At 60.1% G+C, this 19111-nt stretch overlaps 5 protein-coding genes across 5 annotated transcripts; 4 read left to right on the plus strand and 1 right to left on the minus strand.

Moving 5' to 3' along the window:
- Nucleotides 1-202: 202 nt before the first annotated feature.
- A1Q1_00989 (DNA polymerase processivity factor) lies at nucleotides 203-1365 on the plus strand (the record flags this gene model as incomplete). The annotated part of the gene is made up of 4 exons (XM_014325612.1): nucleotides 203-254; nucleotides 381-433; nucleotides 480-578; nucleotides 631-1365. 4 exons carry the CDS (start codon nucleotides 203-205, stop codon nucleotides 1363-1365), a joined length of 939 nt encoding a protein of 312 aa, XP_014181087.1.
- A 371-nt stretch (nucleotides 1366-1736) lies between these two features.
- On the minus strand, nucleotides 1737-5916 carry A1Q1_00990 (uncharacterized protein; the record flags this gene model as incomplete). The annotated part of the gene is made up of 4 exons (XM_014325613.1): nucleotides 1737-1764; nucleotides 1819-5483; nucleotides 5533-5667; nucleotides 5716-5916. 4 exons carry the CDS (start codon nucleotides 5914-5916, stop codon nucleotides 1737-1739), a joined length of 4029 nt encoding a protein of 1342 aa, XP_014181088.1.
- Nucleotides 5917-6809: 893 nt separating this feature from the next.
- Nucleotides 6810-10582, plus strand: A1Q1_00991 (cyclin-dependent protein kinase; the record flags this gene model as incomplete). Its single annotated transcript, XM_014325614.1, has 9 exons — nucleotides 6810-8181; nucleotides 8222-8375; nucleotides 8421-8606; nucleotides 9058-9131; nucleotides 9169-9563; nucleotides 9733-9913; nucleotides 10009-10099; nucleotides 10248-10445; nucleotides 10507-10582. The coding sequence occupies 9 exons, from the start codon at nucleotides 6810-6812 to the stop codon at nucleotides 10580-10582; spliced, it is 2727 nt and encodes a 908-aa protein (XP_014181089.1).
- A 331-nt stretch (nucleotides 10583-10913) lies between these two features.
- Nucleotides 10914-12029, plus strand: A1Q1_00992 (uncharacterized protein; the record flags this gene model as incomplete). Its single annotated transcript, XM_014325615.1, has 2 exons — nucleotides 10914-11213; nucleotides 11589-12029. The coding sequence occupies 2 exons, from the start codon at nucleotides 10914-10916 to the stop codon at nucleotides 12027-12029; spliced, it is 741 nt and encodes a 246-aa protein (XP_014181090.1).
- A 2797-nt stretch (nucleotides 12030-14826) lies between these two features.
- A1Q1_00993 (member of the DEAH family of helicase) lies at nucleotides 14827-18910 on the plus strand (the record flags this gene model as incomplete). Its single annotated transcript, XM_014325616.1, has 8 exons — nucleotides 14827-15496; nucleotides 15730-15917; nucleotides 15968-16055; nucleotides 16151-16557; nucleotides 16609-16839; nucleotides 17024-18478; nucleotides 18550-18859; nucleotides 18903-18910. 8 exons carry the CDS (start codon nucleotides 14827-14829, stop codon nucleotides 18908-18910), a joined length of 3357 nt encoding a protein of 1118 aa, XP_014181091.1.
- Between the last annotated feature and the right edge of the window lie 201 nt (nucleotides 18911-19111).

The raw sequence follows: 19111 nt of genomic DNA on the forward strand, positions 1-19111 counted from the left end.
AGCCGCAACTCTCTCTCACTCAGGGCCACCCAGCCACATACCCGGCTCTTATCACCATCGCCACGTGGTGTAGTCCACGTCATGTTTGGGCAAGAACGCGTCAACTCGCGTCGCGCGTCTCCAACATGAGCCCGAGTCTGTTGTTTCTGACCATCTCCCACCAGACCCTCCTCTCCACACCTCCCACTCACAACCACCCACCATGCTCGAGGCTCGTGTCAAGCAGGCATCCGTGCTCAAGAAGCTCCTTGATGGTACGTCGTCTTCTGAGAGCTATCGGGTCGGGATGCGCAGTGTTTGGCCTGCAGAAATCAATTTTGATTTTCCCCACCAGCCCAAAGGCTCGCACACCAGACAATCCAGTCGCTGACAACACCCAGCTATCAAGGAGCTCGTCACTGACGGCAACCTCGACTGCTCCGACGAGGGAATCGTAAGTCTATTAATGACTGCGCTCCGCTAATGGTCAGGCCCTCCAGGCGATGGACAACTCGCACGTTGCCCTCGTTTCGCTGAAGCTGGTTGCCGACCAGTTCGAGTCGTACCGCTGCGACCGCAACATCCCCCTTGGTGTTAACGTGAGTGCATCCGCGCTTAGCTACTTCAAACAGTGCATCAGCTAATTTCTAGCTCACGTCGCTCACGAAGATCCTTAAGTGTGCCAAGGACAACGATGTTGTCACGCTGAAGGCTGCCGACGACGCGGACAGCCTTGGTCTCGTCTTCGAGTCGCCGAAGGAGGACCGTGTCGGCGAGTACGAGATGAAGCTCATGGACATCGACCAGGAGCATCTCGGTATCCCGGACACGCAGTACGACGCCACGATCACGATGTCGTCGCAGGAGTTTGCTCGTATCTGTCGTGACCTGACCGCGCTCGGCGAGAGTGTCAAGATCGAGGCGTCGAAGGAGGGTGTCCGATTCTCCTCGGAGGGTGAGGTCGGCTCTGGTTCCGTTCTCCTGAAGCAGACCGCCGGCTCCGACCGCCGGACGCGTGCCAAGACGGACCCCGATGAGGAGGAGGAGGAGGAGGACGAGAAGCCGGATGTCTCGGAGGGAGACGGCGAGGACGAGATTGACGACGAGGACCGCCCGAAGAAGCGCAAGGCGAACGGCACCTCGAAGACTGCGTCCAAGAAGGGCAAGGCTGCCGCGAGCGACGAGGACGTCGGCGTCTCCATCATCCTCGAGAAGCAGGTCTCGCTCACCTTCTCGCTCAAGTACCTGTCCAACTTTGCCAAGTCGGCCCCGCTCGCCCGCGAGGTCTCGCTCAACATGAGCAACGACGTGCCCCTCCTCGTCCAGTTCGATTTCGAGCAGGGCACGCTCCAGTTCTTCCTTGCCCCCAAGATCTCGGACGAGTAAGGCGGTGGAGGAGCGGAGTGTGGAGCGCGGCGCGAGTAACTTCTCCGGGTCCTCAAGCATGGACAATTCTGTGTCGTGTCGCGAGCAAGGTGCGGTGCTACTCTACTTGCGTCGCATTCGCATCCGCATCCCACAGCGTAGTGTGTATAAGCAGAAGCCATAAAACAACCCCTTTGCCCCTTTTGCCAGTTTTAGACCGCAGCCAGCAGACAGTCAGTAGCCAGGAATGTACTTTTGTTTAGCTATGGATTTCATTCGAATACAAGCACTGAGACAACTACACAACTCTAAGAGATAGAAAACAAGATACCAAGAGAAGGCCCAAAATGACAGCTACAACGTTATGGCGAGGTCCCACGAAGAGGAGAGAGTTAAGGGAGAGATGGGACGGAGGGATGACTGCGGGACGAAGCAGGGGATACTCACTTATACAGCGCCGCCGCCTCGACGCACGCCTGCAGCAGCACGCCGGGGACGTGGGGCACGGCGCTTGCCAGCGTCTCCTTGGCCACCTCTTCGAGCCTCTCCCCCCGTGCGCGACCATACTTGACCTCTGCATGGACAGGGACGGCAAAAGCCTCGGGCTCGGGCCAGCGGCGCAGTGTCTGCGGCCCAATCGCGAACGTGAGATCCGCCCGCGACTTGGCCGACGGCAGCATGAGGCGCGCCTTGCACTGCAGTTCTCCCTCGGCGATCTCAAACGCGGCGGGGTAGTACAGCTCAAGCAGGGCCAGTTCGGCGCGCAGACGCGAGGCGGCGGTCCACAGCTGCCCTGCGGCGCGGACAGTGGCGGCGAGACTCGCCGGCTTGAGCTCGCGCAACGCGCCCTGCGCCAGAGACAGGAGGCAGTCGGTAGCTCCCTCCGCGTCGGCCATGAGCGAGAGGCGCGGCTCGCCGTCGAGCTTGAGCAGGAGCTCGTTCGCGTACACTGCCTCGAACGGCTGGGTTTTGACGATGCGCCACCCGTGCAGCGCCTGCATGGCTGACAGCTCGGACTGGAGCCGCCGGATGTCGCTGCTCGTGTACTCGTCGCACATGCCCTTGGCGACTGCGAGCGCGGCGGTGTGTTCCTGCTCTTGCCGCTCGAGCTCCGCGACCTCCTTCTCGAGTTCGGCGAGCTGGGCGCTCTTCTGCGCCAACTCGGACTCGAACCGCGTGATCTCCTCGCCTTGCTCGACCACCGCCGCCTTCAGGTCTGCCAGCTCGGTTGGGTCGCTCTCCAGAATCTCCGCGACTTGCTTCTTGTTCTCCTCCAGCTCCACCGTCAGGCTTGCGTGCCGCTCAGCCAGGTCCGGGAGCAGCGTGTCGGCCACCTCGTGGTTGACCGCGTGCTGCTCGACTTCCTCGGCCATGGCGGTGTGGATTGCGGTAAAGTCGGGCAGTATCCGCTCAATCACATCCAAGCGCCAGCTGTACCATTCGCCTTGCGCTTGCAGGAGCGCCTTCGCCTTGAAGTTCCGCAGCGTGGACTCGTACAGTGCCCGTTCCTCGGGAGGGCTGTCATAGTACTCGCGCATGACTGCAGGATTATCGGCGTCGCAGACCCGAGTGGAAGAAGCGATTTCCTCTTGCGACTTTGCGAGCTCGGATGACATGCGGTCGATCCCATAGTCGTACATGTTCACGTAGATCGTCTCGGCATTGGCGACAGTGAAAGACGACAGCGTGTCCTCGCCTGCGGAAAGCGTGCCACGCGGAGCAACGGAAGACCGTCGCGGCTGATGAACGTGCGGGTTTAAGTCGTCCAGGAAGCGAACGCCGACCGTTTCCAGGAACTCCGAGAGCGACACGGGACCAGAGGCGGCGTTGTCATCGTCAGACTCCGTCTTCGCAGCAGCGTCGTCCTGTGCGGCGGCCGCAGCACGCTCTCGCGACGTCTCGAAGGGGTGCAACGTCATACCCGCAGTCTCGGCGGTGAGCATGCGCATCGGGGTGCCCAGCGACGGACGCGGGACCGACGAGCGTCTTCGCGTCGGTGTGATCGTGGGCAGGGGTCGATCCTCGTCCTCAGGTTTGAGCTCCGGTGTCATCTCACGGTCGTTGTCCTCCACTTCAGCCTCCTCCCCCTCGTCCTCTTCTTCCATCTCAACCTCCTCCGACTCCTCAATCTCCATATCCTCCTCCCCTTCATTCGCAGCCTCCGGTCCGAGAGCAGGAGATTCCACGTGAACTTCGGGGACAGGCGACGGCGCCACCGACATACATCGCGACGCATGCCCAGCAGTAGTCGTCGAGAGTGACGGTGCGGGAGCTGGGGCAGGAGATGCCCTTGCGGAAGCTGGTACGGAAGGTGTCGGCGTTGGAATCGTGGACGTGCTGTCCCTTCCCTCCGACGTCGAGCTTCGGGCTGAGTCTGCGTCGGGCGCCTCAACAGCTTGCTGCTTGCGGGAGGGCGCCTCTTCCTCCGCTTCGTCCTCGTCCTCTTCGTCCCTCTTCCTCTTACCCGGAGTGGACAGTGTCAGAGGCGTAGTCTGAACGGAGGCAGCGAGCGGAATGCGCGATGCCGGAGTCGTGTTCGGCGTGCCCTTCGTACTACTGGGTGTGAAGTCAAGCTTCTTGGCAACGCTGGCGGCAGTGTGCATACCCGTTGTTCGTGGAGTCGGGGGGCCGTTCAGCTCCTCGGGTGAAGGGGCGAAGACATTACGCTTCTGCGGTTTCGGGGTTGCCTTGGGCGCCGGACTCTTAGCGGGCGTGCCGGTCTTCTTCACAGAGGAGGCTGTGGGGCGCGCAAAGCCTGGTGTGCCTATCGGCGGTGCAGGAGACTTTGCAGGTGTAGCTGTTGAGCGAGTAGGAGGTTTCGCCGGTGTTGCGGTTACTTGTGGTCGGGCAGGTGTTGGGGCGCGAGGAGTCGACATGCGGCGGGTGCTCTTCTTCGCAGGTGTCGCCTGAGCCGGCGTGCCAGGCGCGAAGATGTTCTTCATCGTGGGTTTCTGGGTCGTCGCCGGCTGAGGAGCGAAGGGGTTGCGCGGCGCCGCAGGTGTTGAGCCGGGCGCATCGGGAATGGCGGATCGGGCCCGCGTCGATGACGAGCTCTTCGGTGTCGCCGGAGGAATCGGAGCAGGCGTCTGCTGCGGCTGGGGCTGGGGTGCAAAGATATTCGTAGTCATTGTACGCCCGTAAACCTCGGTGCTCTGGTAGTTGATGCCCCCGCCTGCGATGGTGAAGTCCATGCCGCCACTGGTGGTGTAAGATGTCGTGGTCTGGCCGGCCATCGTTTGCTCGTCAACGATGCCGCCTACCGCTTCGGTGAAGTCCATGCCGCCACCCATCGTGTAAGAAAAGTCTGCGCGGTTGATTGTTGACTCGCGTCCGATAATGCCACCGCCGACCTCCGTGAAGTCCATACCGCCTGCTGTGACGAACGAGGCGTCAGACGCCAAGCTCTCGCGGCCGACGATGCCGCCGCCGGCTTGAGTGAAGTCCATCCGTCCGAGGGTATATGTTACGGTATGCTCGGCGCCAGCACTGTCGTTGGAACTGATGGTCGAGTCATCGTGCATACCGCCATAAATGCCACCGTAGATTGCCGTCTCCTCCATTTCCATCTCAGCGGAATTGTCAGGACCGTCGCTTACTCCGGGGCGTACTGGCAACATGCCTGGTTCGAGCGGATGCGAGTATCCGATGGACTGGCGATTGCGCTTCGCATTCTGGGGCGCTTTAACTGGTACGACCTCGCCGAGCGCGACAGTAAAATCCATGGTCTTCTCTTCGTCGTCGGTCGCAGCTGACGACTGCGAGATGTCCATATCGCTGTCCTCTTCCGTGTCCGCCTCGTCCCACTGGACTATCCCGCCACCGATTACGGTCTCATCCATACTCATCTCGTCCTCGCTGTCGGACATGTCGGAGCTCTTCGCTGGCGACACAGCCGAGATCTGGGCGAGGATCTCGTCTGAATTGGCGCTATCGTCGGACTCGAGCTCTATCGACTCCTCTCCGCCGCCCTCGCCCTCGCCGACGAAGTACTGTGGGGCTGGCGGCTGAACATTTGGAATGGATGACCGCCGCCGCGGCATGGACGGGAGAGAAGGCCTAGCGGGTGACTCGTGCTGCTGCTTGTTCCGTGACATCATCATACCCATCGAAGACTTGCGCCTCGGCTTCATAACCCCTTCCTCAAACATTCTGTCATCAGCTTGAGCCCTCGCGAACACCTCACCTGACATGGGTGGTAGGGGCAAAGCTGACCCGTCTCTCCACGCCCAGACTTTGGCGTGATTTGGACAGCGATCCGAAGTCGATGGTCTCGGCATAGGCAGCAGTGTTGTCTTCGTCGGGGTTCGCCAGCTTCAAGATACTCTTGCGAGGACGCTAATATCAGCTATGGCAGTCTCCGATGCAACTCACAGCAGCTCGGCGCATGCGCTGTTTCTCGCTGAGACCATCGAAGGATCTGGATGAGGTCAGGTCTCCGCCCATGGACACACCGCGCTTCTTAGGCTTCAGCGTTGCGGGGAGCGTGAGGTTGTCATCGTCGAAGTTATTGAGGTTGCGCTCGCTTAGTCCGACAGACTTTCGCCGCCGCGGCGACACTCGGGGTAACGACATGGCGTCGGGGGTGTCGATGATGATGGGAGTGGAGGACGCAGCGACGATCACGAGTGGCTCCATTTGTTTACACACAACGTGACTGACTTTGTTTGTGCATGCAGGATGTGTTACGTAAGGGATTCCTTTCTCTTAAACGCTCCCCTCAGTTTGCGATAGTGCCTGCCTAAGGTGATGTCCGCGCACTTCCGCAATAAAACCTGCGTGCATAGTTGCAAGGCTATGTGGTGCGGGCTTCGGGCTGAAAGGCCCTGTTCCGAACCTCCGACGAGCGAAGACAAGCAGGAAACGTGACAGGGGAAGGGATCTCGACGTTGGGTCGCAATCGTGTCGAAGGTCATGTGGACCGGATCACAATTAACGCGGGGCAGTACCCGCGACCGTGCAAGCCAAGACCTGACTCTTGCCCGCTCTGTGCGCGCTGTCGATGATTCCAGGACTCCATCTCCCGTCCGGAGCTCTTGCAAAAGTGCTGCCGGCTGATGAATGCGGAAAACGAAGATCTTCTCACAATCGAGGTGCGGAAGCAGTTGGAATGGAGAGTTGATAGATAGCCAAGACCATCGCATCGATACAGCAGATGACCGACGCCGTCCGGCAATCCACTCTTCCCAGACATGGAAAGATCATGGGTTCAATTGGACGGCGCCCGGGGCCTCGGGCAATTCCCTCTTCTGCTCTGCATCTCCTCCCCGCATGGCGCTCAGAAACGCCAAGATACAGTCCATAGTGTGCGCACAAGCTTCTCATCTACAGATCTCGGCGCAGTGCAGGCCTTACGGCATAGCGCCATCCGGCACCGGCTCGAGCTTCCATATAACTACCCGCTAAGGCGGGGCCCTTCCCCTCGATAGCACCAACTGTTGCCGCTCCTTGCAACAACAACAACAACGATGCCGGCGCTGGCCCTCGATTCAGCGCCGTCGACCTACCTTGCCTGGGCGAGTGAGAACTGGCGCACCCTCGTGACGTATGCTCTGACCCTGTGGGTCAGCTTCAAGGTCGCCCGCGCCGTCCTCCGCGTCTTCTGCCCGACACTCTGGATGACAAGCTCGCTCGCGAATGTCCCCGGGCCTAAGCCCCCGAGTAGGTTGCTGGGACACCAGATGGAGAGCGTCCGCCGCTCGCCCGGTGTCACGGCCGAGGAGTGGCACGATGTCTACGGACCGACCATCCGACTCGCGCGGCCGTTCGGCGTCGCGGAGCTCAGTACTGTTGACCCCGCAGCTCTGTCGTTCATCTATCGCGCAACAGATGAGAGATTTGTGAAGCCTGCCGGCATGCGTCAGGCTATTGCTGCCAACGTCGGAGACGGTGTTCTCGCCGTCGAAGGACACACGCACAGGCGACACAGGAGGGTGCTGAACCCTGCCTTTGGCTGGCCGCAGATTCAAGACATGCTTCCGCGGATGTGGGAGAAGGGCTACGAGCTGAGAGACAAGATGCTCTCCTCGCTTTCGGACCCGTTCTATCTCAGGCCCGAGAAGGCGTGTGACGATGTACCCGGCGCGAGGGTCATGGACATGTTCGGTCACCTTTCAAACGCGGCCCTGGATATCATCGGTCTCGTTGCTATCGGAGAGGATCTCGGCGCCTTGAGCGACAGGCAGAACGATCTGCGCACAGCCTATCAGGATGTCCTCCGCGTTGGCTTCATAACGGACTGGCTCACAGTACTCCGCTTCGCGGTCCCGATCACCCGCAAGATCCCGACCGAGCGCGGCCGGGTTGTCAAGCGCAGCCGCGAGACTGTCGAAGCCTTCGGCCATCGAGTCATCGCCGAGAAGCGGCGACTGCTGCAGGACATGCACTCTGGCCGGCTCGAGAAGAAGACGGACATCGGGAAGGACGTTCTCAGTCTGCTGATCAAGGCAAACTCTGCAGCCGATCTGAGGGAGGACCAGAGGCTGGACGATACCGAGGTCATTGCGCAGATCACCACGATGCTCTTCACAGGTCACGAAACAACCAGCACGGCCACCGGATTCTGTCTCCGCCAGCTGGCTCTCAATCAGGGAGCGCAGGAAAAGCTGAGGAAAGAGGTGCTCGAGGCTGGTGCCGACGAGCCAGATTTCGAGACGCTCATGGCCCTGCCGTACCTGCACAATGTGGTCAGGGAATCTCTCCGCTTCGAGGGCCCGGTGCCCAACATGGGTCGTGTGGCTACTGAAGACGTCACTGTCCCACTCTCTCAGCCCATCATCGGGCGCGACGGGAAGCTCATGGACAGCGTGCAGCTCAGGAAGGGAGACTATGTCCAGGCTCGTGAGTTGCACTCTTACACTTAGGCACTGCTAACGCCCAGCTTACCAGGCTGCTAACCGCCTGACGGACGTGTGGGGCGAGGACGCGCGCCAGTTCCGGCCCGAGCGCTGGGAGCAGGCCAACTTTCCGCACAAGAAGATGCCGGGCGTGTGGGGCGAACTCGCGACGTTTGGCGGTGGGCCGCACAACTGCATGTAAGTGCCCTCGGGTAGACTCATGAGCAACACTGACAACCCCAGCGGGCATCGCATGGCTGTTCTGGAGATGAAGGTGCTTCTGTACATCATGCTGCGCAACTTCAAGTTCGAGCCCGTTCCTTCTGGACCAGTGATCAAGCCCAAGTGGATGATTATCCAGCGCTGCGTCGTCGAGGGCGAGGAGGCGAGGGGCCCGCAACTGCCGCTCCTCGTGCGTCCTCTGGAGGAGTAAGCCACGGCTGTGTGTGCCGTCGGGCGGGTTGTTGTAGATATCGAAGCGATGCAATGTTTGTCGGCTGGGCGCGAAGATCAGATCAGAAGCATCGTCTGACTCGGCGGAATCACGGCTCCGGTCGTCATCGGACAACAGAGAGAGTGTGTGCGATCGATGCACGTCCGCGCCTCAGACATTGTCGCTGTCTTTCCCCGCGTCGATGGATTGCTCAACGTGACTGGTCAGCCACTGTCGCGTTGACACCGTGGGAAAGTGACCACCGAATGGCGATCGGTGTTGTGGAGGTAGGTACCTCCTCGCTAGACCATCGTCACCGACCCGCGGCTTCCTCTTCCTTCCTCCCTCTTCCCCAGCGACGACACCATGGCCTCGACACGCCTGCAGGGCATGGTCGACCCCATGCACGCATACCGCGCAAAGCGGGACCGCGAACGGCGAACGTAGGCTCCAACCCACTGGTACGATAGCTAACGGCAGGGTGCTGAAGGCGTACAAGATCCTCGGTTTCATCTCGTCCGGTAAGCTACAGTATGGCTGTTGAAGCTAACAAACAAGGAACCTATGGTCGAGTGTACAAGGCAGTCTTGCTGCCACCACCGAAACCTTCGCGTGGCACCGTATCACGCAAGTCGCCGAGCGTGAGCGACGACCCGCTCAACAACCCGGAACTGTGCATGCGGCCAGGCGATCTACCAGCGAAGGAAGGCGATGTGTTTGCGATCAAGAAGTTCAAGCCAGACAAGGAAGGCGATCAGCAGACATACGCGGGAATCAGCCAGAGTGGAGCTCGAGAGATCATGGTGAGGCTGCTCTACAACTTGCCCCCCAGCCGCGCTGACATGCAGTTGAACCGAGAACTGCACCACCGGAATCTCGTCGCCCTCCGCGAGGTCATCCTCGAAGACAAGGCTATCTACATGGTGTTCGAGTATGCTGAGCACGACTTCCTCGTAAGCTCCCTGTCGATCGGAGTGAGCTGACGGATAGCAAATCATCCACCACCACTCGCAAACTGTGCGCAGCCCGATCCCATCACAAACGCTGCGGCGGTTGCTGCACCAGCTTCTCTGTGGATTGCACTACCTCCACTCGAACTTCACATTGCACCGTGACCTGAAGCCGGCCAACATTCTCGTGACGTCCGGCGGCGTAGTGAAGATTGGTGACCTCGGTCTTGCCCGTCTGTGGCACAAACCACTGGCCCAGGGTGGTCTCTTCGGAGGCGACAAGGTCGTCGTCACCATTTGGTATCGTGCGCCGGAGCTGATCCTCGGATCAAAACATTATACCGCTGCCGTTGGTGAGCTCGCGTGACACAGTAGGCAGCTGACCTCAGATCTGTGGGCCGTTGGGTGCATTTACGCTGAGCTGTTGTCACTGCGACCGATCTTCAAGGGCGAGGAAGCGAAGCTAGACAGCAAGAAGACTTTGCCGTTCCAGCGAGATCAAATGGCGAAGATCTGCGATGTCCTCGGCCCAGTGAAGCGTAAGCTCGGAGTACGTCCCCCCAGCTAACATCCAGCGGAGCACTGGCCTGGCATCGTGCACATGCCCGAGTGGAAGACGTATCTGACGAACGGGCCGTACACGACATCGAACCCGCTGCCGACGTGGTACTCGAACCGCAGCGGCAGCTCGAACGGGTACGACCTTCTGACCAAGCTGTTCGAATGGGACCCGACCAAACGCATCACGGCGCGCGACGCGCTCGCTCACCCCTGGTTCCAGGAGGACGGAGGGTGTGCCGCCGAGTCTGTCTTCGAGGGCAGCACTATTCCCTACCCCTCGCGCCGAGTCACACACGAGGATAACGGCGACGCAAAGATGGGATCGTGAGTTTTGTCGTCTGTGGCTTGCAACTGACACCAGGCTCCCTCCGTCGCTGCAGGGCAGCCGCTTGCCAGGCTCGTCCAACTTCCGGTCGTCTAGTGGTGCTATTCCGCCCGCCAAGCGCACCAAGCTGCGCTGAGAACAGCCCTTGTCTCTTTACGCGCGTCCATGTTCGCGTGTCTCTTGCATAGCATTATTCTTGTTGTATCGTGTAGGACGTATGCATCCAAGTCATGTAGCGTGAAGCATGCATGCATGGCGCTGGCCGGTATGCAGTAGCACCGTCATCAAATCCGTACGCTGTGAGTGGCTGAGGCGAGTGGAGGGTGCCACGCATCGGCGTTTCCAAACTCCCACCCCTGCTCTCAGCCTGCGAGCGTCCCCTCTCCGCGGGCCTGCGTCCCACCGCCGGTTCGGTGATCGACAACAGCATCCCAGCTCTCGGAGCCAGCAAGCACACCCCACTCACCATGTCGCTCCTCCGCACCGCCATGCGCGCGCGCGTCTCCGCGCGTGCGTTCTCGACGACCCCCGCGCGCCTCGACGTCACCGTCCCCGGCGGTGTCAACCCTACCTCGGTCGGCCCCAAGTTCGACGCCGAGTCCGAGCTCGACTCGTTCGTCGCCCCCGCCCGCTGGTCGACCAAGCACGTCCAGCCCGCCGACGTTGTTGCTGGCCGTGACGCTGGACCCCCCACCGAGCACGAGGACGCTAAGGAGATCACCTTCGACGTCGTTTCGGACGCCCCTAGGGAGCTGAGGCACCGTCAGGTTAGTCGGACAATTGTGTCGGCGCGGGATATCTGCATGGAACGGACAAGGCTGGAGGGATAAGAAGTGGATAGAGGCGAGAACTGGCGGACGAAAGAGCTCGAGGAGACGGACGGTTGAAGAGCGGCCATGGCAGGTTATGCCTGTAATGTCTACGATATCGCCCTCTCCCGGCTCGAATGCCATGTCTGCCCTGTCACCGAGTCGTTTCCATCTCAGCGTCCACTGTGGTGCGCTCTGCGGTTTCTGGCGATTCTTGCAGAGTCAAAGAGCGCTCGATGACGCACTTCTGCCTTGGCCATCCGCGCTGATGGCATCCCCCGCGCCCACACATCTCTCCGGCTGCACTCTCTCCGTATCCTAGCTGACATCCAGGTCCGCATCTTCAAGCCGACCAAGAACACGATGCAGTCCGCCAAGGGCAAGACGAAGGTCTGGCGCATCGACTGGGACGTTCTGCAGGGTTCCGGACGGTGGGAGAACCCGCTGATGGGCTGGGCGTCGTCCGCCGACTACATGCAGGGTACGACGCTCGCGTTCCGCACGCGCGAGGACGCCTGCCGCTTCGCCGAGCGCCAGGGCTGGGAGTACTACGTCCAGGAGCCCAAGGCCGCCCGCATCCCCCCTAAGAGCTACGGTGAGTTTGCCAATCCACACTTTGACTTCGACTCGCAGGCTCTCTACCACACGCACATCCACTTCCCCAAGCCACTCCTTTTACGGCCCACAAAGCTTCTCCAAGAACCTACGCTGACAGTCACAGCCGAGAACTACACGCACGTTCCTGGCAAGCTCCGCATTCACCACACCAAGTAGACAGAACGCGTAGAAAATGCATTATTAGTAGGATACGAACGAGGAAGGGAGCTCGCAAACTCGCCAGAAGCGGCTGCTTGAAAGAGTCATTCGGTTTTTCATCTAGGTCTAACTTATTTCGGGACTGAGGCTATCATTTTACGAACGAAAAGGTGGGAATGAGAGAGTCTCACAGCTTCGCCTGCCTGTGCTCGCCCTTTCGGACCTTCTCAGCGACCTCCTCGAACATTGTGCCGATGTGGTCAAAGTCGCTCATGTCATTCCACACCTGCGCAGAGAGGCGTGTCCACCACCGTCCGTTATGCGGGTAGATGGCCGCGGCGCAGTTATAGTTGAACAGCATCTGGTCCTCGAGGAAGCGGGACACGGCGCCCGTCTCAGCGCTAGTGCTGGGGACAGGCGGGAGGGGCAAGCGAATGTTGACCATGCACTTGGTAAGTTCGCCCGCGTCATTGTCCATGACCTCCGTCTTCCACCTCTTGGCGAGTCTTTTGCCGCCCTTGACAGCCAAATCATGGCAATACGCCATGATACGTTCCTCGCCACCAATGTCCTTCCTGAACTTGATCGCGTCCTGAATCGTGATGACGGGTGTAAAGTCGATGGTACCGTTCCAGTCATACTGCTTCTGCCAGGACCAGGGGTGTCCCCCGCCGACAGTGGGGTAGCGGCGGCTCTCGTAGAAGTGGCCCACGGGGAAGGTGGCCCGGATGAGCTCCTGGTTCCGCTGGGGGACGTACAGCACCGCTCCGCCGCGATGCGACATGAGCCACTTGTGGCAGTTGGACACAAAGAAGTCGGGGTCGGCTTTCGACACGTCGAGCTTCTCCTGGCCGATGGAGTGCGCACCATCCACGAGCGAGAGGATCTTGTACCGCTTCGCGAGGGCCACAATCTCACGCCACGGGTACGAGACGCCCGGGGCTGAGGCGATGGAATCCACGACCACGAGGCGGATACGCTCAGACGCGAACGGGGCCGGCTTGCCCGATAGAGGGTGGTAGTTGTGCGGGACCGAGTGGTTGTAGGTCCGGAAGACCGAGGCCGTGCGGTCGATCAGGTCCTGGTGCGTCGTCGGGAATGTCACGGGAATAACTTCCAGGCGCACACCCGCGTTCCGGTCGCAGATGTACTTGAGGCTCTGCGAAACGGCGTTGTACGTTGAGGCGTCTGACGTTAGCCACACAGGTGAGTTCACTCACAGCACACGACGACGTCGCCGTCGTTCCACTCGATGCTCTGCAGGACGTTGTTAATGCCGTGCGTCGCATTGGGGACGAGGACAATGTCCTCCTCCTTGGCGTTGATGATGGGCGCAACGGCGGCGCGAGTCGCGGCCAGCGCGGGCTCGGACTTGCGCCGGATCCAGACATCGGGCGCGCCCTCGATCTCGTCGCTGAGTTTGTCCTTGGCCTCGAGAACCGCGCGGGGAGGCGTGCCGTAGCTTCCATGATTGAGGTTGATGTCTGGGGTCAGCGGCTTTCTTGAGCTCCCATACCGCTCCGCTGGTCATACTCACATCCCTCCCTAAACTTCCAGTACTTGCGCATCCCCTTTCCGAACTCGGGGTATCCGGCCACCTTCTGGCCAGCGAGCTCGCTCTCGTCAGAAGAGCCATTGCGCGCCTTCTCGACATCCTCGAACTCCCAGTGCTTGCCCTGGGCCCAAGCGTCTGCCTTGTCGCGGAGGAATGACTCGAAGCTCCACTCGGCGGGCTCGAGAAGGCCAGCGAGGTGCTCCTGCCACACATAGGCTTCAGCCTGCGCCTCGCCCGCCGCCTCGATACCAGCTCCAGACTTGTACAGGTGTCCCGTGGTCTTGTCACCCAGGAGCGAGACGGTCACATGCTTGCGGTAGTACTCCTGCCTGTCAGCCAAATCTCGGCCGGAACTCACCTCCGCCTCGAACACATCCAGGAGACGCATGTCGTCAGGAGTCAGGTTCGAGATGAGCGTACCGCGCACGCTGGCGTCCTCGGGGCCGAGCTTGCCAGAGCTGATAATCGCGGGGTAGTCCCGGCCGGTGATGTGGTGACGCGAGAAGCCAGGCAGGACGGCGTCCTGGAACGTCAGGTCCGAGATGTCACGGCCGAGCACGCGCGACACGATCGCGGGCACCATCAGTGTGCCATAGGCGAAGACTGCTGTCAGCTCCAAATCATTTAAGGAGCTTACGCTTCGACGTGTCCTTCGTTTCGGTCATGGTGCTGCCGTCAGCCGCTTATCAAACGTGTGTATCGGGCGTGCCCACAATTTAATGTGCAGTGTGTGCTGCGCTTCCGTCGAGGGAGGGGGCTTGTGCATCCGGCCAAGGGCGACGAGGGCTATAAGTAGGCGTCAGAAAAGCGAACCAAGAGCCGGCCGAGGGTGATGGAATAATAAGAACAGACAGATAAGTCGTAGACTGACGAGTCGTGCTCGACTCGACGGCTGTCGTGACGGGTGGCTGCATTCCCATCGGACCAAGCCGAGCTCGGCGTATATCCCCCTGCGCAGCTGTGCGTCATTCGGTTGACACGGCGAATTCACCGACCTTGGCTATTAGCCCGCCGCACTAATCGCTCAATTAGTAACGCGCTGAAATGACTCTTAACACCCACACGATCAACTCACGTGACGTTGTTTGGTTGACTGTACGGTGACGGACCTGACGCGCGGTGGAGGTCCCCTCGCTCTCGCCGCTGATTTCGCCAGTTCGTCAACACCTCCCTTCGTCGCCGCCGTCTTCCTCGCCACCACCAACACCATGCCCTACCCCCTCTAGACACTAGCGTAGACATACTTCCTGCACTACGAAAATGTCGGACTATGACGAGTTCGACGACGGCTTCGACGCCGATGAGTCCTTCTTCGCCGCCATCGATAGTATCGAGGCGACGGCAACGGCTTCCTCGGCTTCAACCTCGACCGCCCCGACAACCGCAAGGGCTGCGCCGGCCGTGAGACCCTCAATAACATCGATTCTGGGAACAAACTCGCCGTTCAAGCCCCCAAGTGCTGCCGTTGCCAGGCAGACTGCCCGTGTTAACGACACGCACGCAGAATCTGGACCTTCTCGCCGTGCAGCTGCGCTCGGCGTGTGTCCGCCCCGTCCTCATTTACCGCCTGCGCCACCACTCGCTCCCTCTTCTGACGACTTTGACGACTTCAACTTCTCCGAGGAGGCGCTTGCGCAGATCGACGCAGCAGGTGCCCGCGGCCATCAGCGCACAGCGATCCCCAGCTCAAACCTGAACAGGGGCGGCCGCCCGTTTAACAGACAGAACAGCTTCCACCAGACGCACTTAAACTTTCACCGGGAGAATCCCTATACGAAAGGAAAGCGTTGGGATCGCACTGCATATGCTGCGAGTGGGAGGCGGCTCGACGCCGACAAAGCGAAAAAGAAGGCTAAAGGAAAGAGGAACGATGATGAGAGTGAGGACGAGGCACCGCTGCTGCCAGACGGTATTCCACCTATTGATACCTGTGAGTAGCTGGGAAGCGTTGGATCTCAGCTAATGTCAGCCAAACCATACGAACCGCAACTGCATAGCTACGATCCCGAGGCTATAAAAACATACATCTACCCAACCAACCACCCAAAGCGCAGATACCAGTATGAGATCGTCCGCAACTGCTTCACCGACAACACCCTCGTTGCCATACCGACCGGACTTGGAAAGACGTTTGTTGCGGGTGTCGTCATGCTGAATTGTAAGTTGCTTTGCGCACCGCGCAGCTGACTCCAGTCTTCCGATGGTTTCCCTCCGGAAAGATTGTTTTCATGGCACCTACCAAGCCACTGGTCAACCAGCAGATTGAGGCGTGTCAGTTGACATGTGGCATTCCTCACGACGCGGCGGCTGTCATCAACGGCTCGGTCTCTAGTGTGGAAAGGGACAGATTGGTGAGTGTCCATCCCTCAGCTAAGTAACTGACCACCAGTGGGAAGAAAAGCGCGTGTTCTACTGCACGCCCCAAACCCTGCAGAACGACTTGGAACGGGGAGCTATCGATGCGAGGGATATCGTTCTGGCCGTTGTTGGTGAGCTTTAAATTGCCGGCCACAGCTGACAGCAGATGAGGCACACCGAGCGAGCGGCAGCTACGCCTACACCACGGTCATTGCGCGCATCACAGCCGTGTCACCTTACTTCCGCGTGCTGGCACTCACTGCCACCCCCGGCAACAAGGTCGATAAGGTGCAGGGTGTGGTCGATGGCCTCCACATCAGCCGCATCGAGATCCGCGAGGCTGAGTCGCCCGAGATCACGCAGTATACGAACGAAAAGAGAGTTGAGTTGCACACAATCCCCGTCGAGGGTGTCGTCCGGGACACGATGAGACGCTGGGCGGAGCTCATGCACCCTCTCCTCAAGCGCCTAGTGGATAAGAACGTTCTCACTCCACGCGACTTAGATGCAACCCGCCTTCGACCCTTCACGGTGCAAGCGAAGCTTATGGAACTCGGCCGACATCCTCAGTTCAAGTGGATCTGGGGCCCAATGCAACAAGTTCGGCAGATGGCGGCCGCCATGCAGCACCTGGTATGTTACAAGAAACAGTTGCGGGGTGCCGAGGCCATGACTGACCCTCAGTTGGAATACTCCTTGGGAACCTTTCACGAGAAGGCTTTGCAAATGAGCGGCGCCTCCAACGACAAGGGAAAGAAGGGCAACTCACGGGGAGGCGCGAACGCTTTGCATAACAATCGAGAGTATCAAATGCTCATGACGGACGTTGAGACTGCTCTGAACGAGATCAAAGGGGGTAGAGAGGGCAAGACGAGAGCCGATCTGCATCCGAAGATGAAGAAGACGCTGGACCTCGTGAGCGTTTCCCTGTCAACGCCGCTGACAGCAGCTACTTGCGCACTTTGCCCAAAGCGAGGACGACGCCGAGGTGCACGGCACCAAGAACGACACACGCGCCATGGTGTTTACCTCCTTCCGGGACAGTGTCGCAGAGATTGTCGTGGGTGGCGAACTCTTGCTCGTTGCTGACTACCACTAGGACGCTCTGAATGACCACCCTGGTCTTCTACGACCCACGAGGTTCGTTGGCCAAAGCGACGGGAAGAAAGCGGGTGACAGGGGCCTTAGGCAGAAGGATCAGAAGCAGGCGATCGCCGACTTCAAGGAGGGCAAGTTCAACATCCTGGTTTCGACGTCAGTTGGAGAGGAAGGTCTCGACATCGGCGAGGTCGACTTCATCATCCTGTACGACATGCCGCAGCAGTCGATTAAGCAGATTCAGCGTATCGGTCGTACCGGTCGTAAGCGCGACGGCATCGTGCACGTCCTGATGACGGAAGGACGAGAGGATGGAAACTGGGAGAAGGCGCAGCAGACCCACCGGGACATTCAGCGCGAGATTCTCCTGAACGCCAACCTCGAGCTGTTCGAGGATGTCGAGCGCCTTCTGCCACCAGGAGATTTGCCGACGTGTGTCGAAAAGGAAATGCCTGTCGATGCCTGGGATCCTGGAGCTAAGGGCAAGAGGAAGCAACTCGCTGGTGCCAGTAAGCTGAAGGCAAAGCGCGCGCCTGTCATGGCCGTCCCCGAAGGAGCAGAAGGCTTCAAGAGTGTCTCCGCCTGGTTGAAGGAAGGCACAAAGGGGAAGCGGGGCAAGAATTCTGGTCTGCGCGATTACGATGACGAAGATTCGGAGGGAGACGGCGAACAGGGGTCTTCGGGCAAGACGAAGTCTGACCGGCCAAGAAAGGCTCGCAAGAGCGACAAGCCGAAGACAGCGGCTGAGCTCGCGGCGGAGGCGGCTGCCGAGAAGGCCGCTGCTGCAGAACGCGAGCGTCAAGAGCGCGAGGAGTTGGACAATGAAGCTATCGACTTCTTCAACACACAGGGTTTAGTGCGCGCGCCGCCTCCTGGCTTGTTCGACTCTCCGCCCGCGCGTTCACCTTCGCAAGCGTCCTCGAGTGGAATCGTCTGGACTCCCTCTCCCAAACGCGCAGACCACGCTCTGCCTGCTGAGTCACCCTCCAAGTCTTCACCTTTCAAATCGCCGGCGCAGCCAAATGGCAAACCGAACGGCACCCCGCTGTTCCAGCCCACCATCGACCTCAGCCTCGATGATGATGACGAGGATATCTTCAAGGAGGAGCCCCCCGCTCCGAAGGCATCAACCCTAGACAAGAGTATGCCCCCGCCACCTCTGCCGACCAAGTCTTCGCCCTATTCACCCAAGGTTGCCACACCTCTCTCTCGCCCGGCGCAGCTGGTGCCGGCGAGCACACCTATGACCGACTCGACCGAGCCGACACCCTTTCCGGTCCGTACGCGGCGCCGCATCGGCATCGTCGGCTCCAGCCCCGATATGAGCCTAGCTCAAAGTCTGCAGCGCCTCCGCCGGCGAGGTGAAGCCATTGTAGCCGCACAGGACGACAGCAGTCCCGTCGCCATGCGCCGCCGCCGCAAGCGGCTGCGTGGCGCATACGCCGACCACGAAATGGTAAGCTTCTACATAGTCTGCGGAGGAGCTAACTCCAGCTTGACCTTGATGCCGCTGTATCTGGCAGCGAGGCGTCTGGGGACGAATCCTCGGGCAGCGAGAACTCGCAGGACCGCATGTTTGCGGGCGATTTTGCTGCCACGCAAGCGCCCCGTGGGTACGACCAGCACGCAGTTTATGCAGCGGGTCTCAGTACCCAAGCATGCGCTCGTGCCGGGCTCAAGTTCGACCGCGACGGCGCGACCGAGCGTGCCGCGTTTCTCAGCAAGGCGCGCAAGGCTGTGCTGCTCAGCGACGACGAGCGCGACCGCGAGCGTGACTCGGAGGACGAGTACGAGGTCGGCAGCTTTGTGTGCGACGACGAGGACATCTCGTTTGCCAGTGAGTTGAAGGTCCGGCCAAGGAGAACTGACAGTCAGCGCAGGGAAGTGACCCGGACGGCAGCGCGATCTAGTAGGTGAGCTAACAGGCGCGAGGATCCTAGCTAACAGCAGACGTGTGCCATCGGAGCGCAATTATACGCCCGCAGCAAAGAAGCAGTAACGGAATAGGTGAGCTGCACGGGTCATCTGACAGCTGACGGCAGAGCATGTTCAGCATGTGTATACATAGGTATAGCTTGTCTAGATGTAT

This window comes from Trichosporon asahii (genome assembly GCF_000293215.1).
Source record: "Trichosporon asahii var. asahii CBS 2479 unplaced genomic scaffold scaffold00038, whole genome shotgun sequence".
NCBI classification, from domain to species: Eukaryota; Fungi; Basidiomycota; class Tremellomycetes; order Trichosporonales; family Trichosporonaceae; genus Trichosporon; species Trichosporon asahii.